The 27,842-nt window shown below is 43.4% G+C and overlaps 1 protein-coding gene and 2 long non-coding RNA genes across 5 annotated transcripts in view; 1 reads left to right on the top strand and 2 right to left on the bottom strand.

The window, feature by feature from the left end:
• Positions 1 to 27,842, bottom strand: part of LOC309843934 — a 1,014,078-nt gene that overhangs the window by 162,602 nt on the left and 823,634 nt on the right. The window lies entirely within an intron of this gene.
• Positions 2,055 to 14,992, bottom strand: LOC309843931. 2 transcript variants are annotated; one of them, XR_014300417.1, is made up of 3 exons: positions 14,939 to 14,992; positions 12,787 to 12,868; positions 2,055 to 2,863 (listed from the first exon to the last, which is right to left on the bottom strand). It is a non-coding gene; the product is annotated as an uncharacterized lncRNA (long non-coding RNA). The 2 variants fall into 2 exon arrangements; XR_014300418.1 differs by lacking the exon at positions 14,939 to 14,992 and adding an exon at positions 14,677 to 14,883.
• The window catches only part of CACNB4 (calcium voltage-gated channel auxiliary subunit beta 4), a gene marked incomplete at its 5' end in the record, with an annotated part of 250,066 nt that continues 237,153 nt past the window's right edge, over positions 14,930 to 27,842 (top strand). The window contains 2 exons of one of the 2 annotated variants that reach the window (XM_082689935.1): positions 14,930 to 15,018; positions 15,542 to 15,625. In XM_082689935.1, the coding sequence (XP_082546061.1) occupies positions 14,959 to 15,018; positions 15,542 to 15,625 (144 nt within the window). Of the gene's footprint in view, positions 15,019 to 15,080; positions 15,316 to 15,541; positions 15,626 to 27,842 lie in introns of those variants that run through there. The other variant, XM_082689936.1, reaches the window with a different exon arrangement.

The following is a 27,842-nucleotide window of genomic DNA, read 5'->3' on the forward strand; positions in this document are numbered from 1 at the left end:
GGGGCGCCTGGGTGGCTTAGTTGGTTGAGCATCTGCTTTCGGCTCTGGTCATGATCTTGGGGTCCTGGGATTGAGCACCCCCCCAGTAGAGTGTCTGCTTCCCTTTCTCCACCTGCTGCTCCCCCCCACACTTACACTCTAATAAATGGGTAGTCTTTAAACAAAATAAAGATTCTCTAATATGAGCATGTTAGGTCCCCAGTGTTGGGTCCCCCAATAATGGGTCCGTGATTAAAGGAGCGAGACTGATACAAAGCGAAAGTCAAGCAAAGCTTTATTTTGCGCCAAGCATGGAGAATCAAACCTACGGGTCAGGGCCACGCCTCTTACAGAGAGCGCGACCCCTCCCTGCCTCACAAACTAACTTTTATAGAGCAAAGGCCATGCGGTTGAGCCTGGCCACACACAGGTGGCCAGTGAGATTGCAACACACAGAGAAAGCTGGATAGTCATGCTAGGTCACACACGGGTGGCCAATTGAATTACAATTCACCCCATAGTAGTTATTTGAATTAGCCTATCACCTTAGTCAGAATGGGTGCCCAAAAGGCACACCAAGGGCGGGGCCCATACTTCTTGGTAGCTAGGAGACAGTATGGGCCCCCACTGATTGAATGTCTCCACCTGACCTGACCCACCCTTGTATTTGGGCTTTGTTACCTGGGATGGTTTCCTGGACTTGCTTTTAAGTTCCCCTGGGGGGGGCAGGGTCAATTTAAGTTTTACTACTTAAACAACAAAATGGCAGTTCAACTGGGGTGGGGCCGCTCTGGCTGAGTTGGCCCTTACAAGCATACCATAGTTTCAGTCAGTAAAGGCTAGATTTAATATATTTACATCTGTCCTAATGGTTAAAACTAGGACTTTTTTTCTAACCTCATGGGAGATTTAAAAAAAAAAAAAAAAAAGACCCTGGAAATGGGGATGGGAATAAAAGCTACAACTGCTCCTGTCTCTTCTGTTTAGAAACATAAAAAAATTAAAGATGTATTAGCATTCAATAACATAATTATTATATGGTGGGGATGCTAGGACTTGAATTTCCAAGCCTGAATTGTATTTGTGGCTTTGCCATGCGCTAGTTGTATAATATCAGACATTGCACTTTGGCTTGATTGAAAACCATTTTCATATACATGGTCACTGAATTCTAACACTCGTTAGGTAGAGCGGTAAGCGAAGAGGGTACAGTCACACAGCTAGTAGTGGCCAAGCTGGGATTATAAACCAGGTTGTATCTGAGGCTTAAATATGTGCTTTTCTCCACTACATGGGTGTGACTCACGCCTAGAAATAATTTGTGTGTTGTGTTTGTCAGGTAACAACTGTAACAACTTCATTTCGCACACATTACTGAGATAGATGGGGTCCCAAGGGCTCACATGGTTACAAAATACCTTCAGATGTGAGAATGCTCATGTGAGAAAGAGCATAATAGCAGCTGGATCTGTCTAATGTGTGCACCGTAGCCGTAGTACAATTAGTTCTGTCGTAAGGGGAGGGAGTGTGGCTGATGAGACCAGAGCCTGATGTAAACAGACTGGCTCTTTATGAGACTCCGTGTGGAGGAGGGGTCAAACATGGGGGAAAGGAAGTGCAGAGAGTTCTGTGTTTTCTTTTTCAAGATTTTATTTATTTATTTGACAGAGGGACAGTGAGAGAAGGAACACAAGCAGGGGTAGTGGGAGAGGGAGAAGCAGGCTTCCCGCTGAGCAAAGAGCCCCATGCTTGATCCCAGGACCTTGGGATCATGACCTGAGCCAAAGGCAGGTAATTAACGACTGAGCCACCCAGGCGTCCTGAGTTCTGCGTTTTCTGACCAGAAAAGAGCATAATCCAAGGGATTTCTAAGGAAAACAACAGGTGACAACTAGTTGAGGCTGATTTGAACAAGAGTGGTTCTGAGTTGAAGCCTAAAAACCCAGGAAGCCTAAAGCCCTCAAAACTGTCAGAATCCTAAAAACACATCTGTTACTGAGAGAAATCTTCAGCCTGAGCTTGGGTTTCAGTTACATTCTGTATAGGGGCCAAACCTTTTTTTTTTTTTTAAGATTTTATTTATTTATTTGAGAGAGAGACAGAGAGAGAGCACAAGCCAGGGAGGGTCTGAGGGAGAGGGACAAGTAGCCTCCGCACTGAGCGGGGAACCTAATGCAGGGCTCAATTTCAGGACCCATGAGGTCTGACTTGAGCCAAAACCAAGAGCCAGACACTTAACTGACAGCGATGCCCAGGCGCCCCAAGGCCAAATTCTTCAGAATCACATAACTAGGTAGGGCCTTCACGGTCTCACCCTTGACAGCCCTTCTAACCTCTTCCACTTTCTTATATACACACTGGATTCCAACCCTCAAACCCTAAATTATTTGTGTGCCAATTTGACCTTTTCATACCTGTGCTTGGCTCTGTTTCTTTGCCCGAAATTCTTTTGTCCATTGGATAAATTGTCTTTTCAGGTGTCAGCCTTTGCACGTTGCACTGACTATAGCCCCCAGACCACGCTGCCCTACAGTAGCCTCTTGTAACTATGTCATAGTGGTTGCCACCTTGCACGGGATGATCTGTCCCTGTGTATGTTGATCTGTCTCTGTCAGATACTGTCATTTGGCTCATTCAACATGCATTCCCAACCACCTTCCTCTATATGGAAACCATATATTCCTCTACATGGAAGTCAGTAAACAAGATGCTTTCCAGAACAGCAAGCTCATTTCTCCAGCCTTAGCCCAAGGAGTTGCAGCAGAGGCAGAAGCATAGTGAACATTTCTTTCTGACTTATGGCAGAAAAGTCTAGATCACAGACCCTTGCAATGGTCTGGAGGAAGGCCAAATGGTTGTGAAAAGTATTCAATAAGGGAGTCACCTAGAAAGGGGAAAGAAAGGTGACAGTCAGACTCTGGGGCAGGTGACATCAGCAAGAGACACTGCAAGACAATATGGAGATGAAAGAAAAAGCAAATTCTATGTGGGGTCCCAACAGTACAGGATATCTCAATCTCCATGTCCCACACTTCATATTTATACCAGTTGTGAGCCGCCGCTGTAGGTTTATTCAAGGTCTCTTCCGCCTTTAAGTGTCTGTAAGCCTATGTTCCTCACTGGGAACAGAATGTGAAGATTATTTGGAATCTGATTTACATTGTTCAATCCCTTTCTGTGAACTTTAAAAAGAATTCTTCCTTAAAACATTATAGAAAGAATTAGCCTAATTTATAAGCCATCAAAAATGTCAGAATGAAAATGAAGGACAGGGATCAGATTTTGTAACTGTCTTGTTAAGTTTCCTTCATGCAATGGCCTATATTGTTTTTTGTCTTTTTTTTTTTTTTAATTTGTTTTTTGATTTGGGGGTGGGTGAAGGGCAGAGGGAGAGAGAGAATCTCAAGCAGGCTCCATGTCCAGGGCAGAGCCTGAGGCATGGCTCAATCTCAGGACCCTGAGATCATAAGCTTAGCCGAAATCAAGAGTCAGACACGTTACCAACTGAGCCACCCACGCGCTCCTGTTTGTTGGGTTTTTCTTCCCCTCCTTTCCTGTAAGAGAATTGTACATATCTGTACATGCCCTTGACTCTTAGTGTGTATTGTCCCCACTTGGTGATTTTCATGTTGATTTGGTCTGTGAATGATTAATTGATTTTTTTTTTATTTTTTAAAGATTTTATTTATTTATTTGACAGAGAAAGAGCACAAGCAGGGGGAACAGCAGGCAGAGGGAGAGGAAGGAAGAAGCAGACTCCCCACTGAGCAGGGAGACCGATGTGGGGCTCAATCCCAGGACCCTGGGATCAGGACCTGAGCCAAAGGCAGATGCTTAACTGACTGAGACAGCCGGGCACCTTTGGTCTTTAATTTAGAGTTCTTTTGGCTCTGCCGGCTTCTAGACTTTCCTTGCTTTTGATGACTTTGACAGTTTTGAGGAATACCAGTCATATATTTTGTAGACTGTAGATTTGTATGGTGTCTTCTCATGATTCGTTAGAGGTTTGGGGGAGGAAGGTCACAAAGGTAAAGACCCTTCTCACATGGTATCAAGGGTATGTATTATCAACCTGACATCACTGTTGTTGTTGTTCTTAATCACGTGACTAAGGTAGTTTTTGTTAAGTTTCTCCAATTCCTCCATTCCCTGCTGTACTCTTTGGAAGAAGTCCCTAATGTGCAGCCTACACTTAAGAAGGGGGAATTATGCTTTCCTTCCTTAAGTGTGGAATATCCACATAAATTATGTAGAATTCATCCACAAGAGAACCTTGTCTCTTCTCTTTTATTTATTTATTCAGTCATTTACTTTTGTCACTAAGAGCTCATGGAAACTTATTTTACACTGGGATGTATTCCAATAGTATCTCATTCTATTGCTCAAATTGTTCCAACTTTGGGCCTGGGGAGCCCTTTCAGTTTGTTCCTGTGTCCCCTTGACATCCCCCAGTCATTGCACTTTTTGTTTCGTTTTGAAACATTCTTTACATTCTGGCAGTGTAAGATACTCTGGGCTCATCTTGTGTATTTCCCATCCAGACTTAGAATCAGCCACTTCGGGGCGCCTGGGTGGCTCAGTGGGTTAAGCCGCTGCCTTCGGCTCAGGTCATGATCTCGGGGTCCAGGGATCGAGTCCCGCATCGGGCTCGAGTCCCACATCAGGCTCTCTGCTCAGCGGGGGGCCTGCTTCCTCCTCTCTCTCTGCCTGCCTCTCTGCCTGCTTGTGATCTCTGTCAAATAAATAAATAAAATCTTAAAAAAAAAAAAAAAAAGAATCAGCCACTTCTTCAAGGTGCCCTGGTTGCTTTTATTAGAAGATGGTATTAGAGACCAAGACCTGAGTATTAGATGTATTTGTTGTTACTGACATGTTGTAATTTCTAGGTCCTGGCTGAAAGCAAGAAAATACGTCTGTAGACTAACCTGCACATATACCCACAAATTTACAAATATTTCTCTGTGTAGCTATCTATATCTATATTAAGCTACACCTGAATTTATGCTGCTGTTTCTTTTTTAATTAATTAATTAATTTTAATTTTAAATTCAATTAATTAGCATAGAATGTATTACTGGTTTCAGAGGTAGAGGTCAGCAATTCCTCTGTCTTTTATAACACCCAGTGCTCATTACATCACGTGCCCTCCTTAATGTCCAGCACCCAGCTATCCACTCCCCTCCAGCAACCCTCACACGCTGATGTTTCTAACTCGAACCCATTACCACATGGATCATCCTAGCCTTTTTGCCTTACTTACCTGTAACTGTCCTCTCCAACAGTAGGAAACCTGGCTCCCACCATCTGCCACTGATGTACTTAATTGTTCAATTCCAAGATACGTGTATCTTGACTTCAGAATTGTTAATCCATACCTCAGGTAGCAACCTTATAGAGGTTGCCATAGAGTACTTATGTACAGTTCCTTTTGTCTTTAGTCACAGACCCCACTCATTTCTAAAGATACTTAGGGGGCATCTGGGTGGCTCAGTGGGTTAAGCTTCTGCCTTTGGCACGGGTCATGATCTCAGGGGCCTGGGATGGAGCCCCGCATCGGGCTCTCTGCTGGTCGGGGGGCCTGCTTTTCTCTGTCTGTCTGTGTCTCTGCCTACTTGTGATCTCTCTGTCAAATAAATAAATAAAATCTTTTTAAAAAATTAAAAATAAATACTTAAGCTGCCACCCTTCCCCCCCCCCCCCAATCTCCTTCAGGGAGATTGTTTCCTATATCTGTAACAGAGTTATATGCTTTTGTTACATTCTGCATTCCATCCTGGAACCTCCCAACTTCCTATATGACTTTTTAACCCACTGAGCCACCCAGGCGCCCCCCTATATGACTTTTTAAAGATTTGCACACATTAAGGCTTAAGTTTGTGCTGGAAAGTTCTACAGGTTTTAGCAGATGCATAGCATCATATAGCCACCGTTAGAGTATCATGCAGAATAATTTCACCACCCTAAAAAAAACCCCTGCTATGCTTCACGTAATCAACACTCCCCCTCCCAAACCTCTGACCTTTTACTGTTTTTACAGCTTTGAATCTTCTAGAATGTCACAAAAATGTAATCTTAAAGTATAGCTTTAAGTCACTGGCTTCCTTCACTTAGCAATATGCATTTAAGGTGTATCCATATCTTTTTTTTTTTTTTAAGATTTTATTTATTTGACAGAGATCACAAGTAGGCACAGAGAGAGAGAGAGTAGAGAGAAAGAAGCAGGCTCCCTGCCGAGCAGAAAGTCTGATGCGGGACTTGATCCCAGAACTCTGAGATCACGACCTGAGCTGAAGGCAGAGACTTAACCCACTGAACCACCCAGGCACCCATGTATCTGTATCTTTTTATGGCTTGCTAACTCATTCTTTTTTCACTGAGTAGCATTCCATTTTACGATTATACCACACTGTATCCATTCACCTATTGAAGGACATCTTGGTTGCTAACAGTTTTGGGCAATTATGAATAAAACAAATATAAATGTATAAATATATAAATTTATATAATGCATAAAAATACATAAAAATATAAATATACACATTTTGTGAGATGGTTTTTAGGTGGTGTAAGTTTTCACATCCATCATGTAAATACCTAGGACAATGATTGCTGGCTTGTATGGAAAGACTATGTTGTTTATTAAGAAACTGACCAGGGGCACCTGGGTGGCTCAGTAGATTAAGCCTCTGCCTTTGGCTCGGGTTATGATGCCAGGGTTCTGGGATTGAGCCCCATATCGGGCTCTCTGCTTGGTGGGGAGCCTGCTTCTGTCTCTCTCTCTGTCTAGTTGTGATCTCTGTCTGTCAAATAAATAAATAAAATCTTAAAATAATAATAATAATAATAAATAAAATTTCAAAAATTTGGTCCTTTTTATTAAAAAAAAAAAAAGAAACTGACCAACTGTCTTCCAAAGTGGCTGTACCATTTAGAATTCCCATCACAAATGAATACGAATTTCTGTTGCTTCTAATACTAACAACTGGTATTGTCATCTTAAAAGAAAAACTTTTGCCATTCCAATAGGAGTGTAACAGTATCGTATTGTTTTATTTGTGTTCCCTTGATGATAAATGATGTTAAGCATCTTTTCACGTGTTTATTTGCTATCTATGTATCTTTTTTGGTAAGGTGTCTGTTCAAACATTTTCTCAATTTTTAACTGGGTTGTTTGTTTTCTTATTGCTGAGTTTTGAGTTATTTTTATATTTTGTTCACTAGTTCCTTTTTTTAAGTTTTTTTTTTGTTGTTGTTGTTTTTTTTTTAAGTAATCACTGTATCTAACGTGGGGCTTGAACTCAGGATCCCAAGACCAAGTACTACACCCTCCACTGATTGGAGCCAGCCAGGTGCCCCTTTGTTTACAAGTTATTTATTTATGTATTTATTTATTTTTATTGTATTACGTTAGTCACATACATCATTAGTTTTTAATGTAGTATTCCAAGATTCATTGTTTACATATAACACCCAGTGTTCCAGGCAACACGTGCCCTCCTTAATACCCATCCCTGGGCCAACTCATTATTCTCCCCTCCTCCTCCCCTCCAAAACCCTCAGTTTGTTTCTTGGAGTCCACAGTTTCTCATGGCTCCTCTCCCTCTCCGATTTCTCCCCACTTCAATTTTCTTTTCCTTCTCCTAATGTCCTCTGTGTTATTCCTTATGTTCCACAAGTAAGTGAAACTGTATGATAATTGACTTTCTCTGCTTGACTTATTTCACTCAGCATAATCTCCTCTGTTTATAAGTTCCTTATCAGATTTGTGTCTTACAAATACTTTTCTTCCAGTCTATGACTTGTCTTTCATTATTTTCACAAAGTCTTTCACAGAGCAAAAATTTTAATTTTAATAAAGCCCAAGATACCAGTTTTACTTTCTTGGATCATGCTTGCATCTAAAATCTCATCTCCAAATCCAAAGTCCTGTAGGTTTTCTCTGAGAAGTTTTTATAGTTTTGCATTTCACACATAGATTTATGATCCATTTTGAGTTACTTTTTTATAAGGTCTGAAGATTTTTTAAAATAACAACTTTTTTCCCCCTCAAGTATAATTTAAATTTTCTGAAAAACTTCAAACATCCTTTGTAATTTTAAACAATATCCAAACATTTTAAGTACATAGGATAAAAATGCTTCTAATTAAGTGCTTTTCTTGGTGAAACATTTGTACTATATGGGTGCCTGGGTGGCTCAGTGGGTTAAGCCTCTGCCTTTCCGTTCAGGTCATGATCTCAGGGTTCTGCGATTGAGTCCTGCATTGCGCGCTCTGCACAGCAGGGAGCTTGCTACCCAACGCCCCCCCACCCCCCGCCTCTCTCTCTGCCTGCCTCTCTACCTACTTGCAATCTCTCTCTCTGTCCAATAAATAAATAAAAATCTTAAAAGAAAAGAAAAGAAAAGAAAAGAAAAACATTTATGGGCACCTAGGTGGCTCAGTGTGTTAAGCCTCTGCCTTCGGCTCAGGTCATGATGTCAGGATCCTGGGATGGAGCCCCGCATTGGGCCCTCTGCTCAGCAGGGAGCTTGCTTCCCTCCCCCTCTCTCTGTCTGCCTCTCTGCCTACTTGTGAGCTTTCTCTCTGTGTCAAATACATAAAATATTTTTTTAAAAAGAAATATTTGTACTATATGAAAGTATATCAATTAAAATGTACCCTCTCCCTACATATATAGAGTGTATGTGTATACATATACACATTATTTTACACAAATGTGATCATTGGTTATAAAACTATTTTTTTTTTCACTTAATATACTTTAGATGTCTAAATCTGTGCCTATACTCTCACCTCTCTTTAATAGCCATGGATTTATTTAGTTAGTTATTTTCAAAAGTAAATGGTAGACTTGGGAAATCAACTCCATTCACTTTATTTTGTAATTTTTAAAAATTCCAATAGAGTTAACATACAGAATTAAATTAGCTTCAGGTGTACAATATAGTGATTGAACAGTTGTATAGGCTACTCGATGCTCATCATGGTAAGTGTACTCTTAATCCTCATCTCCTAGTTAACCCATTCCCTGCATCCATCTCCCCTCTAGTAAGCATCTGTTTGTTCTCTTTTTTCCTTTGTTCTGTTGTTTTGATTCTTCCACACATGGGTGAAATCATATGGTATTTGTCTTTCTCTGACTGGCTTATTTTGCTGAACATTATACTCTAGATCTACCTATGTTGTTGCAAATAGAGATTTCATATTTTTTTTTAATGTCTGAATAATATCCCATTGCATATATACCACATTGTCTTTATCGACTCATTTATTTTTATTTATTTATTTAAAGATTTTTCTCCACATGCTTGACAACACCTGTTGTTTCTTGCGTTTTTAATTTTAGCCATTCTGGCAGGTGTGAGATGATATCTCGTAGTTTTTGTTGGCATTTCCCTGATGATGAATGATGTTGAGCATCTTTTCATCTGTCTGTTGACCATCTGTATGTCTTCTTTGGAGAAATGTCCATTCATGTTTTCTGCCCATTTTAAAATCTGATTATTATTATCATTATTTGGTGTTGAGTTGTAAAAGTTCTTTATATATTTTGGATACTAATCCTTTACTGGATATAGCATTCGTAAATATTTTCTCCTATTCAGTAGATTATCTTTCAGTTTTGTTGATGGTTTCCTTTGCTGTGCAGAGCTTTTTATTCTGATGTAATCACAATAGTTTATCTTTGCTTTTGTTTCCCTTGCCTCAGGAGACATATCTAGAAAAATGTTGTTGCATCTAATGTAAGAGAAATTGCTGTCTGCGCTCTACTCTAGGATTTTTATGGTTTTACTTCTCCCATTTAGGTCCATATAAAAATAACAGCTTTATTGAGAGACTCCAAATACCATACAATTCATCCATTTAAAGTATACTCTTCAGTGGTTTTTAGCATATTCACAATATGTGCAACCATCACTATAATCAATTTTAGAACATTTTCTTCACCTCAAAAAGAAGCCTTGTATTTTTTTCCTTTTGTTTAACTTAAAATTTTTTTCTTCCTTCTCCCCTCCCCCCCAAGTTTCTATTTCAATTCTAGTTAGTCAATGTATGGTATAATATTGGCTTCAGGAGTGAAATTTAGTGATTCCTCACTTCCATACAACACCCAGTGCTCATCACAACAAGAGCTCTCCTTTATACCCATCCCCCATCTAGCCCACCCCCACCCACCTCCCTCCAGAAACCCTCAGTCTGAAGGAGCCCTGTACATTTAGTTATCACCTCAATAATTCCCAGCCTTCCTAGCCCTAAGAAGCTACTAATCCACTTTTAGTCTCTAAAAATATCCCCATTCTGGACATTGTATATAAGTGGAATCATACAATATATAACATTTTGTGACTGCTTTCTTTCACTTAGCATAATATTTTCAAGGCTCACCCATGTTGTAGCATGTACCGGTGCTTCATTCCTTTTTACTGAAGAACAATACTCCATTGATAGATATACCACACTTTTTTTTTTAAGATTTTATTTATTTGATAGAGATCACAACTAGGCAGAGAGGCAGGCAGAGAGAGAGAGAGGAGGAAGCAGGCTCCCCGCTGAGCAGAGAGCCCAATGCCAGCGATTCCAGGACCCTGGGATCATGACCTGAGCCAAAGGCAGAGGCTTTAACCCACTGAGCCACCCAGGCGCCCCTGTACCACACTTTTTAAAAACCATTCATCAGCTGGTACACATTTGGGTTGCTTATGGTTTGGGCAATTATGAATAATGCTGAACATTCTTGTGCAAGTTTTTACATGGACATACTCATTGATTTGTCTTAGCTACACACCTGGGAGTAGCTTGCTGCATCATATGGTAACTCAGTGTTTTACTTTTCAAAGAACTGTCAAAAGTGTTTTCCACGGTGGCTGTACTGTTTCATAATCCCATCAGCAGTGTAATATAGTTCCAATTTCTTTGTGTCTTTGCCAACACTTGTTTTTGATTATAGCTATCCTAGTGGATGTAAAGTGGTATCTCATGATTTTGATTTTCATTCCCCTGATGACTAATGATATCAAGCATCTTTTCATGAGCTTATCAGCCATTTGGATAACTTTTTTGGAGAAATGTTAATTCGGATTCTTTGCCCATTAAAAAAAAGATTTTATTTATTTATTTGACAGAGGGAGAGATCACAAGTAGGCAGAGAGGCAGGCAGAGTGAGGGGGAAAGCAGACTCCCTGCTAAGCAGAGAGCCAATGTGGGTCTCGATCCCAGGACCCCGGGATCATGACCCAAGCTGAAGGCAGAGGCTTAACCCACTGAGCCACCCAGGTGCCCCTGCCTATTCTTAATTAATTAATTAATTAGAGTGCTCAAGGGTATGGATGGGATGGGGTGGGATAGGGCAGGAGGGAGGAGAGAGAGAATCTCCAGCAGACGATTAGCTGAGTGTAGAGGTCCATGCACAGCTTGATCCCACTACCCCAATATCATGACCTGAGCCAAAATCAAGACTCAGATGCTTAAATGACTAAGCCACCCAGCAGGCACCCTTCTTTGCCCATTTTTAAAATTGGATTTTTAGGGGCACCTGGGTGGCTCAGTGGATTAAGCCGCTGCCTTCGGCTCAGGTCATGATCTCAGGGTCCTGGGATCGAGTCCCGCATCGGGCTCTCTGCTCAACAGGGAGCTTGCTTCCCTCTCTCTCTCTCTCTCTGGCTGCCTCTTTGTCTACTTGTGATTTCTCTCTGTCAAATAAATAAATCTTTAAAAAAAAATAAATAAAATTGGATTTTTTAAATTACTGAGTTGTAAGATTTTCTTATACAATATTATAGATAGGAGTCCCTCATCTGATATACACTTTGCAAATATTTTCTCCCATTCTGTGAGTTGCCTTCACTTTCTTTTTTTTTCCCCCAAAGATTTTATTTATTTATTTGACAGAGAGAGAGATCACAAGTAGGCAGAGAGGCAGGCAGAGAAAGAAGGGGAAACAGGCTCCCTGCTGAGCAGGGAGCCCAATGTGGGGCTTGATCCCGGGACCCTGAGATCATGACCTGAGCCATAGGCAGAGGCTTAACCCACTGAGCCACCCAAGCACCCCAGCCTTCACTTTCTTGATAGTGTTTTTAATTCTCTTTCTATCTATCTATTTATTTATACTTTTGGTGTCAGATCTAAGAATCCACTGCCAAATCTGAGTCATGAAGACTTACCCTTACATTTCCATCCAATAGTTTTATATTTTTATCTCTTTCATATCGATCCTTGGTCAATTTTGAGTTAATTCTTATATGTATATATAGTAAAGGTCTGGTGCTTGGGGCAGGGACAATGGTGTACCTCTCTTTGAGTGACACCCCGCTTTAGGAGCTGAGCACTTGGTAGGGAGAGGCAAGAATCCCAGATCTCCAGGCTTGCCTCTATGTGAGTAGTCAGGGCCCCAGTGTTCTCAGTGGCACCATGCCAGAGGTAGAGCCTCCATCCCACAAGTGGGAGCTGGGCCAAAGCAGGGAGCCCATTCCTCTCCACTGTATTTGATGGGAATTTAACTTCAGCAACAAGGATGTGGAATAGGATGATAAATGCTGACGTCCTGTCCCTCCAAGGAAGAGAACCCTCCCACTGGAGCTGATGGGAGAGGAAAGGCTGTGTTCCAGGGTGCACCAGTGTGGAATGGAGTTTCTCTGCCGTTTCTCTGTAGGAAGCAGGGGAGGAGGGAGTGGATCCTGGTCAAATACCACAGACTTTCACTTTTCTGTCTGAGTTTTAGTGAATTTTCTTGAATAAATATTTCTTTATTTGTTGTGTACCCTTAGGAGCATTCCAGAGATTTAAATTAAAGAAAAATAGCCATCTCACCAGTGTTGCTGGAGGGTAGATGTAGAGAGCTCCTCGCTGTCAAGCTGCTATAGGTTCTTTTTTCATAACTCAAAGTCAATGACTGTGGGCAGTGGAAAACGAGAAAACACAAATTTTGGTGCCCACATAATAACTCATTCTCTCTATATATTGATGAAATATCAGCTATTAAAATGGCTCAGAGCTAAAAATGGACCGAGTCGATGGTAACTAAAGCAAGGAGTTCTGCATTGGCAGACATACCACTACTCATAAACTTGAGAAAATATCTACTATATGTAAGGTATAAAAATACAAGATAAAAAGCTAAACATCCATTTTGGAAATTAGGCGATTTTCATAAAAAGAGAATAAACCGAGGCAGTCTATACTAAATGTCCAGGGAATAAGTACTCCAGTTTTTCATAGGCATGGAAACTCTTCAGAGTGGGTTTGTGTGGAGGAAGCGTTTGGGGGAAAAGGTAGGATTCCACCGGGTGGGTGGCCTGGAGGGAGGGCACATTCCAAGGCAAAAGCGCTGAAGTGGGATTGCATTTGGTCTGTTTGAGCAATAATGAGTAGACCTGCCTGCTTGCTGGAAGGTCTGTACAAAGATTTAAGTGAGAAATGGAGTGGTGACCAGAAAAGCAGCGGGGAGAGGAGGGGCTTGGTTGTTGGACCCTGTCTTGTGGGCTGCTGACAGCAAGGAGTGCTTTTTAGAGAAAAATGACTTCGGCCAAGAGATTTTAAGAAAATGACTTTGCCTGTAGAGTGTAGTTGGAATGAAGTGTGTGTGTGTGTGTGTGTGTGTGTGTGTGCGCGCGCGCATGCGCGCTCACACAGGCAGAGCCCTGAGGCAAGAAGACTACTTATTAGACTGTTACAAAGAAATGAAGGTGTGGATTAAGTGAAGAAGGCAGGAATGGAAAGTAAGTGGTGGGTGATAAAATATAAATCAGTACCTTGATAAGCACCCAATTGTTAAGACAAACATGGCACTTTCCATAAAAAATAATACTAGAATGTGAGGTGACATGGGCTGATTTAGCAGTTTGAGATACTATGTACATTTTATTGACGGGTTTCCCATGCAATAACTATAAACGGGTCTCCTTAGTTTTGAATTCTCATATATTTTTCTTCCCTTTTCTTAGTACTCTAAATTCCTCTTCTCCACAGTTTGCATTTAATTTGACTTCAAATTAATCTCTTGTATGAGCGGGAGGAAACCAAGCTTTGCAACAATGGCACGGGTTGTGTACGGTTTTAAGGATGAAGTTTCCTCCCTTGAAAACAGCTATCCGCGTAGAAATGGGAGGCACGCGGCCAACTCTTGCTTTTTAGCAGGTCGAACATGACCTTCAAAACTCCCTAGGACACGCTAATCTCCTGCCGGGCTGCATCTCCCTTCAGACTCAGGCTGGCAGGGTCTCTCGCGGCCGCCTGGATGTGTACGGCTCGGGAGTTGTGAAGCTATAGTTGACAAAACAATACAAAAACACGCACAGAAAACAAGCCACAAACCCACATGCCTTACCACAGTGGGCTGATGAGTGAAGTTGCGGAAGAAAGGTTCTGCTCTTGCCCTTTTAAAATTCCAGTGCACCAAACACACACGCGCTTACACACACAGACACACGGACACACACACACACGCCCAGTCCGCGCATCCTACTCCCTGCCACACTGCACCAGCATCCCTCCCCAAGTCCTGATTCATGAACCGTGCCACCTTTGTCTCATCTGAAACTGTGCAGACTATTTTAATCCTCCCACCCCCATCCCAGATTTTCCCCCTCCCTTCATCCTCTAGAAAGCTCTGATGTAAGGCGCTCGCTGGGGGGGGGGGGGGGGAGCGCTTCTCCGATCAGCGCGGGTAGGCGAGATCCCCAGAAGCCCCCTCCGCGGTACCTCCGTCTGCGGGGGCTGCTGCTCGGGACCCCGCTGAGGAAGCGCCTAGGTCCCTTTAAGGGGTCGCGCTCTCCGAAGTGAGCCGGCGCGGGTCCCGCAGCCCCGCGGAGAAGTCCTGCCGCCGTCCTCTCCTCCAGCTCGCGAGCCTCCGGGGCCTGCCCGCCCGCCGCGCGCCGCCCACCGCCCCCCGCGCACCGCCCCCCGCGCACCGCCCCCCGCGCACCGCCCCCCGCGCACCGCGCACCGCGCGCCGTGCACCGACCCGCCATGCGGCCCTGAACCATGTCCTCCTCCTACGCCAAGAACGGGCCAGCGGACGCGCCGCACTCCCCCACCTCTCAGGTACCGCCCCCTCCTCCCCCCGCCCTCCTCCCCCCGCCCCGGCGGCCCGCGAGCGCCCCGCCTTCCAGCTGGCCGCGCGGGGCCCCCAGTCCTGGGAGTCTGTCGCCCCGCGCTGCCACCCCTCCTCCGCGTCCCTCTCTCCTCCAGCTCCTCCTCTGTCTTCTCCTCCCCTTCCTCCTCCTCCTCCTCCTCTTCACCTCGTAGGTCTCAGCCCTCCCGCTCTGGAGCCCGCAGCCTTCCCCAGCCGATGCCGGGGACTCGGACCCCGCACCCCAAGAGTCTTTGTTAATGGATGTGGTGGGTGCTCGCGGGCAGCTCTTCCCGGGCATCTTTTCAGCCGTCGAGGCTTGTGCTGGGTGGGTGGGGGTGGGGGCTGTATGTGGGGACCACGGAGGAGACCGGGGTGCGGGCTCTGGGAGACCCCGGCGAGCTGGTCCGCAGGCGGACTCTAGCCCGGGGTGGTCGCCCGGCTCCACGCTTCGGTCCTCACCGGCTTCTCTCTGGCCCCGTGTGTCGAGTCCAGGTGGCCCGAGGCACCACGACCCGGAGGAGCAGGTTGAAAAGATCCGATGGCAGCACCACTTCGACAAGCTTCATCCTCAGACAGGTAGGAGGCGGACTCGGGGCGGCGGCGGGGGGTGTGGGCAGGCTGGGGAGAAGGCCCGGTGCGCCGCGCTGGGGTCCGCGAGCCGAGCGCTGCCCCCCACGAGCCGGAGCGGCGGCTCTCCGGCCGGGGCGGCGCGCTGCCGCTGCGTCCTTCTCCCGCAGCCCCCCGCGCCCCAAGTCTTCGGGGCCGGGAGGCTCCGCGCCCCTCTGCAAGTTCGTGCGTGCGGACGCGAGTTGCTGGAGACCTGGCTTAGGGCAGGGATACTGAATTTGACTGAAAAGTGTTTCTAGTTGCACTTTCTGTGTGTGGAGACACGTCGTGTGCTTGAGTTTGAGTAACCAGAGCCCCCCGGCGCCCGGTACACGGTTGACTGGGTGGACAGTCCGTGGTCTCTGCGATTTCTGCCCTATTTCGAACACTTCTCTCTCTAGGTCTTGAGAGAGACCCGCAGGCTCTGGTCAAATGAAAGACACTTTGAGCACAAAGTTTGGTGTCACTTGGGACCTATTCTTTGCTTCGCTTAACTAGGCAAGGACTGCTCAGATCTGGTTAAATCAGAATAAGCCTAGGCAGGCACTCAGTCCCGGGGTCTGGGTGGTCCTACACTTCGTGTTTGTTTTCTTAGTGATGGTTTCCTTCCGCGTACTTCTGGTGAGTGTTCTGTGTGCTGACGATCGCCGCTTGCACGGAATGCTTAGATCTCTTTCACCTTGACACGGGAGATGGGTCTTTAGTGTTTGTACTGCCCATGTGCTGTAAATGAAAGCATCTCTCCACAGCTGCTGGGTGCTAGCGAGATCACGAAAAAGTGAATCACCTTGATCTTTCTTTGGAACAGAAACTGGAGGTGTGTGCTTTCCGGGTGACTTAGGAAACCTTAGGTCGTCGCCCCAAGACGCCTTTATCCCGGGCTGTGTTGTGGGCTGCTGGAGTGACCTTGGGAAGTTCTTTTCCCTCTAGGTCACTCAGAGCATTGTGTAATGTGTTCCTAACCAATGACGGCAGCAGTGGTGTGTTTCCTTAGTGAATATCATCAATTTAAACAGATTATCCATGACAAATGGGTTTTAGATTCAAAATTGGGCTCAGACTTCTCCTAAAGAGTTCCTAAAACCTATTTAGATAATATTTATTATGCAGATACTAATATTCTGTAAACAAATTATTACTATTTAATTCAGTGAACACCAAGCATTTGCATTATTAAAATAAATATATTTTGAATCCTGAATTCATCCTAAAAGTGCATTCTATCCCCTTTGAAATGCTTGCTTAGGTCATTTGTGTATAAAGCAAAGACATTCCTCATCTTTAAAACATTTTTGACTTATGTGACTGAGATTTTGTTGATGTTTATTTTGTAGGTGCCTATTTTTGGTAGTGAATTTTTTGTTGTGAATTCTTAGCAATACTAATTATACAGCAGTGTAGTCCCTGAACTGTCTGACTAAAACTTTTGAGTTCATCTACACTATCACTTCACTAATGCTTTACTCTTCTAACCACAAACAAAACAATCTATATATTTTTTAATATTCCTATTCTTTCCTCAATTTACTCTGATAAATGATTAAGATTAATGCATGTATAAGTTCTTGTTAAGAGTGTTGTTATGTATTGTCTTAAAAATGTAAAATATTGCATGTTAATAATTTTGGGAGTTATTTAAACAATGTAGGTTTTTATTTTTAAAGATTTTATTTATTTATTTGATAGAGAGCACAAGCAGGGGGAGCTGTAGGCAGAGAGAGATGCAGGCTCCCCACTGATCAGGGAGCTGGATGTGGGGCTTGATCCTAGGATCCTGGGATCATGACTTGATCCAAAGGCAGATGATCCAAAGGCAGACACTTAATCGGCTTAACCTACTGAGCCACCAAGACACCCCAAACAATGCACATTTTTAGAATAAATATATTTCATTAGTTTTTCTGAAAGTGGGATTTGTTGATTTAATAGAATGGTCTAATTTAAATTCAGGAGTTATCTGTATTTGCATTATATACACAACCTTCCTGTTTTTTTCTGTGTAAAAATAATGCATAATTTTTGTGAGCACTTACAGTTCAATAAGTATCTTACACAGGATCTTGTTTAAATGGTATAATGTAGACTTATATAGTGGCTACAATAACTGGGATTTTTGTTTCTTTGACAAGAGACAAAAAGTTATTGCAATATTAGAATTTAACAGTATTTTTTGAAGTAAAATTGAAGAGTTTTCACCTGAGTGCCAAAAAAAATATTTTTAAAAAAAGCACAACAGCGGGGTGCCTGGGTGGCTCAGTGGGTTAAAGCCTCTGCCTTTGGCTCAAGTCATGATCCCAGGGTCCTGGGATCAAGCCCCACATTGGGCTCTCTGCTCCGTGGGGAGCCTGCTTCCTTCTCTCTCTCTGCCTGTCTCTCTGCCTACTTGTGATCTCTGTCTGTCAAATATATAAATAAAAAATGCTTTAAAAAATAAAAAAGCACAACAGCTGTTTATGTTATTAGAGCCTCATTCCTTTAGAATGACCAGTGACTTATTGTTTTTGAATTCTTGATACACTGGAGTGATGGAATTTCTTGGTGATATTTTAGTCTGTATGGTGCCTTCACACATGAAGAAGATAGTGGGAATGCCAGCAAAATAGTGCTGCTCATTTCTGGTGTCATATTATTTGTAAAATTAGGGAAAGTGTTCCCCTCACAAAAAAATATGTCAAATCAGATGGGTAAGATGGGGCTGGTGGTGAAGAACAGGGGACAGTTGGCAAATTCACCTAGTAAAGCTGTTTTTTCTTTAAACTGGCAAAAAGTTTTTGTGTTTGTGTGTGTGCACATGTGAGTTGACCTGAAGACAAGCAACCTGAGAAAACGAGCCTGCTGTCCTCTGTGGACTACTGCTCACAGAGCCCTTTAGGCGTCTTTGACCTTATTTCGTGGGCTCCTAGATCGCTGGCCTCCACAATGAAGGAGGGATGGAGATTTTGGAATGAGTCCAGGGAACAACTACATAGTTTCTTTGAGGAAAGGTGAGAAGATGGGGTATTTTGCCACTGAAAGAATAGAGAGCTGGGTGACCCAGTAATGATCTTCAAAGTATACACCAAAGGCATTCTCTGGAAATGTGGTGGACGGCTCTCTGTCTCCACTGAGGATGAAACTCAAGAACTGCTACAGTCAGGAGAGGAATGATGTTTTACAGCAAGGCTTTCTTAATTAAGAAGGTTGCTATCGTTGGAATGGCCTTCCAAATGAGCTTGTAGAATTTTCTCCTAGGAGATCACTTCTGACAGACTATTTGTGAGTGGACTATTTAGTCAGGTTTTATTTATTTATTTATTTATTTGATTTTTTTTTTTTTTAAAGATTTTATTTATTTATTTGAGAGAGAGAGAGAGAGAGAGCATGGAGCTGGGAGCCCGATGTGGGACTTGATCCCAGGACTCTGGGATCATGACCTGAGCCAAAGGCAGTTGCTTAACCAGCTGAGCTACCCAGATGCCCCTGATTTATTTATTTATTTTTTAAATAATTATTTGAGAGAGAGAGTGAGCGAGCAAGGGAGAGAGCGAGCACGCACACAAGCAGGGGGCAGAGGGAGAAGCCAACGCCCTTGCTGAGCAAAGAGCCGGATTCGGGCTCGATCCTAGAGGACCCTGGGATCCTGACCTGAGCAGGAAAGCAGACGCTTAACCGACTGAGCCACCCAGGGACCCCTATTTATTTATGTTTCAAAGTTTTAGGAAACATTTATTAAACCTTTGCTATGTGCCCAGCACTGTGCTAGATACTATGAAAGAGGAATGAAAAGATGAATGAGACAGAGCCTCGAGACTCAAAGCATTTTGTAATCTACTTATGGAGACATAGGTGTGTACACATAATATAGTGAAATGTAGCAAGGAATGAGGGTGTGTGCGCTGCATATTGAAGTACTTTGGGTGTCATTGTACATAGAGTTTGTGTGATGGAGTCCTCCAGTTTACTCCCATTTTTTTTTTTGAAAGATTTTATTTATTTATTTGACAGAGATCACAAGTAGGCAGAGAGGCAGGCAGAGAGAGTGAGAGGGAAACAGGCTCCCTGCTGAGCAGAGAGCCTAATGCAGGGCTCGATCCCAGGACCCTGGGATCATGACCTGAGCTGAAGGCAGCGGCTTAACCCCCTGAGCCACCCAGGTGCCCCTTACTCCCATTTTTCAAAGTGATCAAAGTATGATTGGTTTGTTGATCTTTCCTTGTTAAGGCTGCCCTTATGACGACTGCAAGTCTTACAAGACCTGGACCCTCCTAGTTTCCAGCCTCATATTGAACCATGATCTTTTAGCTTTGGACATAGATCTTGAATACACCATCTTTCCTTCTGCCATAGGCTCTTTGCACATGCTGAAACTTTTGTGTGGAGGGCTCTTGTTCTCTCGTCTGCCTACTTAACTTGTAATCTTCCTTGAAACCTAAGTTTTGTCTTTACTTCTTTTTTTTTTTAAGTTTTTTTTTTTTTGAATTTTTAAATAATCTCTACACTCAAGGTTGGGCTCAAACTCACAACCCTGAGATCAAGAGTTGCATGCTCCACCAACTGAGCCTGCCAGACACCCCTAGTCTTTACTTATTTTTCTCATCTCTCTGATTATGCCAGTTCCTTAACCACCTACCTCATTCCAGAGTGCATTTTGCCAGTTCTCAATAATTAGATTTCTGTTAATATCTGTCCCCTCATTCAGATAATAAGCAAGGCCAGGTCTGCATTTGGTCTCCTTTGTATCCTCAGCATTTAGTGTAGTAGGTGTTCAATAAGTATTTATTTGAATGAACGAAGGAACGGATGGATGGAGAACCAGCTTGATATTTTAGGCATGGGGTTCTGCTCTAACATTAAACTCTGTGTTTAAAGGGTAGAAATTGCTTTCTAACAAAACTTCCCCAAATTTAACAGCTTAAAGCAACAACAGTTTTTTTTTTTTGTTTTGTTTTGTTGTTGTTTTTTTAAAATTTCAGTGTGCTGACCAGTGTATGGTATTATCTGGGCACTGGCATAGCTGAAAGATCTAAAATAGCCTCACACGTGTGGTTGGCAGTTGGTGCTGGCTGCTGGCTGAGAACTCGACTAGAGCTTTTGGCAAGGGGCTCAGTCTTCCTCCACCTGGGCTCCCAGCATGGTTGCTTGAACTTCCTTACAACATGGTGGCTGGGTTCCAAGAAGGGGCATCCCAGGAAGTAAAGGGTGAAGCTTCAGATTTTGTAAAACCTACTGTTAAAAGCTACATGACGTTGCTTCTGCTACAGTCTCTAAATCAAAACAAAGAGCTAGCTCAGTTTCAAAGGGAGAGGAAATAGACTCTCTTTTGGTGGGGTGTAGCAAGGTCACCTTACAAAAGAGCATGTTATTATTGCAGTCATCTTTGGAACCATCTACTTTAGATCACAGAACCTTGGGCTTTTTTTAAGTATGCTAATCAAATGATCGTGATCATAATTCAGTAAACCCACACTGTATTTAGAGATTGAAAACATATTTAGTTACTAAGTTGGTACTATAATAAAACAAGCTGGCAAAAAATTCTTTGGGTTATAATTCAGAGACACATTTCTCCAATAAAATGCAGATTCATCAACAGAAGGTGTATGCTTTGTGCCTAGCTCCAAGAATAATCATATGCTTAGAGGCGTGTATATATGCAAAATTCATCCATAAACTTAGAATTACAAAATTTTAGAACAGGAAGACATTGCAAAGGGAAAGTACGTCAGTTCCTCATTTTCAGATGAATGAGGAGACCCAAGGACATGAAGGCTGTACCGACATCACATCAGTAGTAATAGAACCAAGACAGGGGCAGGGGACCTTACTCAGATTCTCCAGTTTTTCCATCACAACACACTTCATCCCTGAAATATCAAGACACACATACAAACACAGAAATGTGGACACATGAAAGGACATATGGAGCTTATTCCTCTTAGATCCTAGAAATAGTATTTATTTTTTTTATTTTTTAAAGAGAGAGAGTATAGCACAGAGGAGCAGATGGAAGAGGAGAGAAAGGATCCCAAGCAGGCTCCACGCTCACTGAAGAGCCCGATGGAGGGCTCAGTGTCATGACCCTGAGATCACAACCCAAGCTGAACTGAAGAGTCTATCCTTTATTTATTTATTTTTTTTAAAGATTTTTATTTATTTATTTGACAGAGATCACAAGTAGGCAGAGAGGCAGGCAGAAAGAGAGGAGGGGGGAAGCAGGCTCCCTGCGGAGCAGAGAGCCCGATGCGGGGCTCAATCTCAGGACCCTGATATCAAGACCCGAGCCGAAGGCAGAGGCTTTAACCCACTGACCCAGGCGCCCCATGAAGAGGTCTATCCTTTAAGTGAGAGAGCCAGCCAGGAGCCCCTGAACCTGGAAGGATTCTTTTTATTTATTTATTTATTTATTTGACAGTGAGAGAGAGACAGCGAGAGCAGGAACACAAGCAGAGGGAGTGGGAGAGGGAAAGCAGACTTCTTGCCGAGCAGGGAGCCTGATATGGGGCTCGATCCCAGGATTCTGGCATCATGACCTGAGCCAAAGGCAGGTGCTTAATGACTGACCCTGGCGCCCCCCTGGAAGTATTCTTAATTTATATGGTTACTGTGAAGAACAAAGCAACAACTAGAGAATCTTGAGATTGTAGGTTTCCCCCTAATTTTACCATGAGATGGAATTTTGGTTTGGATGGTTCATGGAAGTTTGTTTAGTAGTCATTATATTAGCCAGAGTCTACCCAGGAAACAAAACTTTCTGGGATTTTACAACTGAGGGACTTGAATGTAGAGACATGTTAAACAGGTGATGGAAGAGTTTGGAAGCTAACCCTTTAGGTTAGCAACAGCTGGGAGCCACTGTGACCTCTAGGCTAGCAGGAAAAGGAAGCTGTTCCTGGAGCCCAAGGGCCAGAGTCACCTGGTAGACTCTGGAGCCCTTGGTGTACTGTTTTGTGGGAGCAAGAAACACAGAGGACATCATCTTACACTTGTTAGGATGGCTACAATAAAAAAGAGAAAAAATAGCTGTGTTCACAAGGATGTAGAGAAATGGACACCCTGGTGCACTGTTGGTGGGAGTGGATATTGGTGCAGCTACTGTTGAAAACAGCATAGAGATCCTCAAAAAATTAAAATTAGAACTATCATATGATTTATCAATCCCAGTTCTGGCTATTTATTTGAAGAAAATGAAAACACAAGCTTGAAAAGATATATGCAGCCCATGTTAATTGCAGCCAATGTTTACAATAGCCAGGGCATGGCAAGAACCTAAGTGTTCACTGATGGATGAGTGTATTAAGAAGTTGTGGGGTGTGTGTATAGAGGAGTGTTTGTGTGTGTGTGTGTGTGTGTGTGTGTGTAATTCAGCCATGAGAGAATGAAATCTTGCTATTTGTGATAACATAGATGGACCTTAAAAGCATTATGCTAAGTGAAAGAAATCAAATAATAAGATAAATACTGTGTGATCTCACCTGCATGTGGAATCTAAAAACCCTCCCCAAACCAAAAAGAAGCAAAAAAAAAAAAAAAAAAAAAAACCCAAAAAAACCCCACCAAACCAAAAACAAAAATTGAGCTTATAGATACAGAGAACAGATTAATGGTTGCCAGGTGCAGGCAGGGGTGCGGGAATAGGTGAAATGGGTGAAGGGGGTCACAGGTACAAGCTTTCAGTATCAAATAAGTCATGGTGGGTGTAATGTACAGCAGGGGACTGTAGTTAATAATCTATTGTGTATTTGAAAGTTGGTTAGAGAATAGATCTTGAAAGTTCTCATCAAAAGAAAAAAAATATGTTACTACTTATGTTGATGGGTGTTAATTAGCCTTGTGATTATTTTGCAATATATGGAAATACTGAATTGTTACGTTGTACACCCAAAACGAATATAATGATCTTTGTCAATTATACTTCAATTAAATAAAGAGAAAGAGAGACAGACAGGATATATAGCTTCCACTAAAGAAGCCACTTGAGGGCAGAGAAAGGGGAGAATAATCTGCCCTCCCCATGCCCCCCACCCAGCTAGTTCCCCAGTCTCCTGATGCACCAGCCCTTGGCTGAGCCCAGCTGGAAGTCGGCTGACTGGGAGCCTGGGAAGCAGCCTGCAGACCCTTAGCCCTCCTTAGATAGAGAGCAGCACAGAGGAAGGGCAGAATGATACTGAGGGAAGTGGGACAGGACCAGCACAACCATTATATTGTAGCTGCATGAGAATAGTAATGATTCGTTTTCATTAACAGAATTAGAAGTTTACTTGCTCTGTAAGTTACAGAGTTAGTTGCTCTGTAAGTTACTTGCTCTACAGTTACAGTGAACCTGAGGGGAAAGTTCACACCTATTTCCTGTGTGAATTTTATCTGGAATGCGTCTTCCCAAATTGAGACCAAGAAAGAACTCTGCCTCTCGTGGCAAACTGCTTTGTTTTAGCTCTTGGGCTTGAATACATGGAACTGAATTTACGACGTTTCTTACTGAGAAATCCAGTTCCTGGGCAGCTAACCCATGAACTAGTCCCTTGTGCTTTGCTCCAAGACCCTGTTCTTGGCACACAGAGTTCCCTAATGTCTCATTTTTGTGGAATAAAGAACTATTTATTCTTCAGTTTAGGATGGTGAGGTTTTATTGAAACTTAGAGGATTCTGATTGAAATTTTAATCTTTCTAGAAAGTTATAGGATGCGGTGTGGATCCTTAAGCTGGAAAGGACCTTGGTGTTACCGTGGCCTTCTCTCTTTAATGACTCCACTGCTGCCTCAGACACTGCCGTCCCTGGGTGTTAAGGAGCAGAGACTCGTTCATTCATCAAGGGAAAAAGCAGGGGTGGCGCTGAAGAGAAGGTAGCTAAGTCACACCATGTGGTGTAGCTAGTTGTAGAAACCAGTCCCTCTGCTTCTGGGGAGTCAATAGCTGAGCCCAGATAATCTAGTTCTGAGCCATCTTTCCTGGCTGATGCTGTAGCATTAGCCCAACTCCTCACTTTCCTCCTAGTTTGGCCATTTCTTGGTGTTATTTCTGCAGCTTGGACTCCGAGAAAGCATCGGCCCTGACCAGGGACAGCAGGCTTGCAGTTCGCTCACATTGACTGATGACTTGAAGAAGTGTCGGCAGGCACGGGCGCAGAGGGGCATGCGGGCCCCGTTCTGCTGTCTGGCCTCTGCGTGCTTTGTTTCAGGCAACACTTTGGAGCAGAGTGTTCCTTAGAACGGTGTCGTCCTCCGTGTTGCTTGCTCTTTGCTGGACCTTCCTTCCCAGCAGGCGTGTGTGCCCCGAGAATGGGTTACAGGCCTCAGCAACATGGGTCCTCGGAGTCTGTCCTTCAGCAGGGTGTGCCCGAGATGGGCCCAGAGCGCCTGGATGGTTTGCACTCCCCTGGAGCTCAGGGCGTTGCGCCACTATCTCCTCTGTGGGGCCATGCAGAGCATTTCCTTCACCCTCCCCCGTCACACACGGTCTTTACAGTACCTCTCCAGGTTCGAGTACAGCAAGGTGCTGAGTCCCAAGGGGAGCTAGGCTCTTAGCCCCAAAGAACCCCTACAGAAACCCATTCTGCCCTGCATCACCATTGCCTGCCTTGTCTTTCGTGACCCTGGGGAACGTTGAGGTAAAATACAGCACCCTTCGTTCTAGAAGAGTTGTTCCGAACTTGATTACATAGTGACACATCAGCAATTGTACGTGGCTTTAACCACATAAACTGGGACAGGGCGTGGGGGTGGGGCTAGAGCTAGAAGCCGAAATGAATGTCAAGGCAGAATTATTCCGTTTTCAGGGAGTACTTTTAGGGCTTTCAGGTAACAATAATGACAAGCTGTGAGCTATGGCAACCTGCTTTCAGAACCAGAGAAGGCTGATGTTTCAGGAACACCTGGCTGGAGTATAGAGCGGGCTTTGAAATTCCTTGATGAAAGCTCTCATTTTCACTGGCGTAAACATGCCCGTCTGCAGGCTTCCCTACTTTCTTGAACGTGTCCTTTCTTGTTACACACATACATGCACAGAGAAGAGGTGGTCCCTTGACTCTGAAGGAATGCCATTCAGGATTCGTGCTTTATGTCCTGAAAGCATTAATTAGATGGGGGATGTACAGCTTTTGCGACATCCCCTGACTCTCTCTGGTCATTTCCCTGTAATCATTGGATGGCAGACAGGGCCGATTCTATTTCTCAGTTTATGTTCTTTGTTGGTGGAGGCATCTTTGTCCAGGGCTGCAGTTTAATAGCTGTGGTAGTAGTCTTTTTGTTTTGAGAGGAAATATTTTGTAAACGTAAACCTGAGAAGAATCTGCATTTTTCTGGGTTGTCAAAATCACTAGAAATGGTGACTTTTTTGTAGTGCTCACTATATCATATTATAATACTAATTTTAAACTCCTTAGGAAGACTTTTTTGCAATTTCTCTTTTAGCACTGGAAAGACCAGCAGTAATGGAAATGCACAGTACCTTAACATGTAGATGGATTTATCATACCCTTCTACTTTCTTCTCAAGTAGCCCAGTGCTGGTGTTAACAACTCAACGTGCTGATTGTGTTTTCCAGTTACACAGGTGGGTAAAATGATCGCTGTGAGGGTTAGGGTGTTCAAAGGCATGACTGACTTATTTGGCCTCTGTGTGTGTGTGTGTGTGTGTGTGTGTGTCTGTAACAGAGAGGAGGAAGTCATTTTTTCAGGAATTTAGAGGATGTACTCTGTTATCATTATAATCTCATTTTTTTTTTTTTTTAAGATTTTATTTATTTATTTGAGAGAGAGACAGTGAGAGAGAACATGCGCAAGGAGAAGGCCAGAGGGAGAAGCAGACTTCCCATGGAGCTGGGAGCCCGATGTGGGACTCGATCCCGGGACTCCAGGATCATGACCTGAGCTGAAGGCAGTCGTCCAACCAACTGAGCCACCCAGGCGCCCTATAATCTCATTTTAGAACATTTTCATCACCCCCAAAAGAGACCTTTTACTCATTATCAGTCCTTCTCCACACTCTTCCCCAATCTTAATCTACTAGTCTCTATGTCTATAGATTTGCTTATTCTGAACATTTCATATAACTGGAATAATACAATAAAATGTGATCTTTGTGATTTGCTTTAGTTTTTTTTTTTTTTTAAGATTTTATTTATTTATTTGTCAGAGAGAGAGCGAGTGAGAGCGAGCACAGGCAGACAGAGTGGAAGGCAGAGTCAGAAGGAGAAGCAGGCTCCCTGCGGAGCAAGGAGTCCGATGTGGGACTCGATCCCAGGACGCTGGGATCATGACCTGAGCCGAAGGCAGCTGCTTAACCAACTGAGCCACCCAGGCATCCCTAGTTTTTGTTTTTTTGTTTTTTGTTTTTTCATTTACTTATGCTCTACAGCAGGCTGAGGGTTTCAAGTTAGAGCCCCTGGTCCAGGGGTGCCTGGATGGCTCAGTGGGTTAAAGCCTCTGCCTTCAGCTCAGGTCATGGTCCCAGGGTCCTGGGATCAAGCCCCACATTGGGCTCTCTGCTTGGCGGGAAGCCTGCTTCCTCCTCTCTCTCCACCTGCCTCTCTACCTACTTGTGATCTCGCTCTCTGTCAAATAAATAAATAAAATCTTAAAACAAAACAAAAGAAAACAAAAAAAACAATAGAGCCCCTGGTCTATGTGCAGCTGTTGGTCCACCTGTGTAAAGGGACTTGGCTTTCCTTAAGCCTGTGTTTCAGAGAGATTTTCAAGTCATGGTAGAACATATTTATATTCATTGTAGAGCTACAGTCTTAGGTCATAAAGATGAATTTTGTGGGGAGCCAAACTGTTTGACCTGCATGGAAGTCAAATCCCTGACCTTGGCCTCCTCGTCATCAGGATTGAACAAAATTGAGTGACTCTCATCTATAGAAGGGGCTTTCTCTAATAGGATGAGATCCCTGGGTTAAAAAAGTGAGCAACAAAAGTAGTTATTGCCTTCATTTTCAATAATTTTTCATCATAGAAGTGTCTTGGATATTTATAATCCAAAGTACTTTAAAAAATTTTATCTAGATGCTTATAATAAATCAGCTCTGGTAGTTATAATGTTTTTTTTCCTTGAGAGATACAATTAAGGAGAAAGCAGAGTGCTCGAGTCCCAAGTTAAGTACAATATTTATGGGAATTACTGGGTCTATAAAACTGAACTCTCTATGTGGCAGGTGCTGCTCAATTATATTTGAGCACTTCCCTGGGGGACAAAAGTCAATTATCAACACAGTT

This window comes from Mustela nivalis (genome assembly GCF_964662115.1).
Source record: "Mustela nivalis genome assembly, chromosome: 11".
Classification (NCBI taxonomy): domain Eukaryota; kingdom Metazoa; phylum Chordata; class Mammalia; order Carnivora; family Mustelidae; genus Mustela; species Mustela nivalis.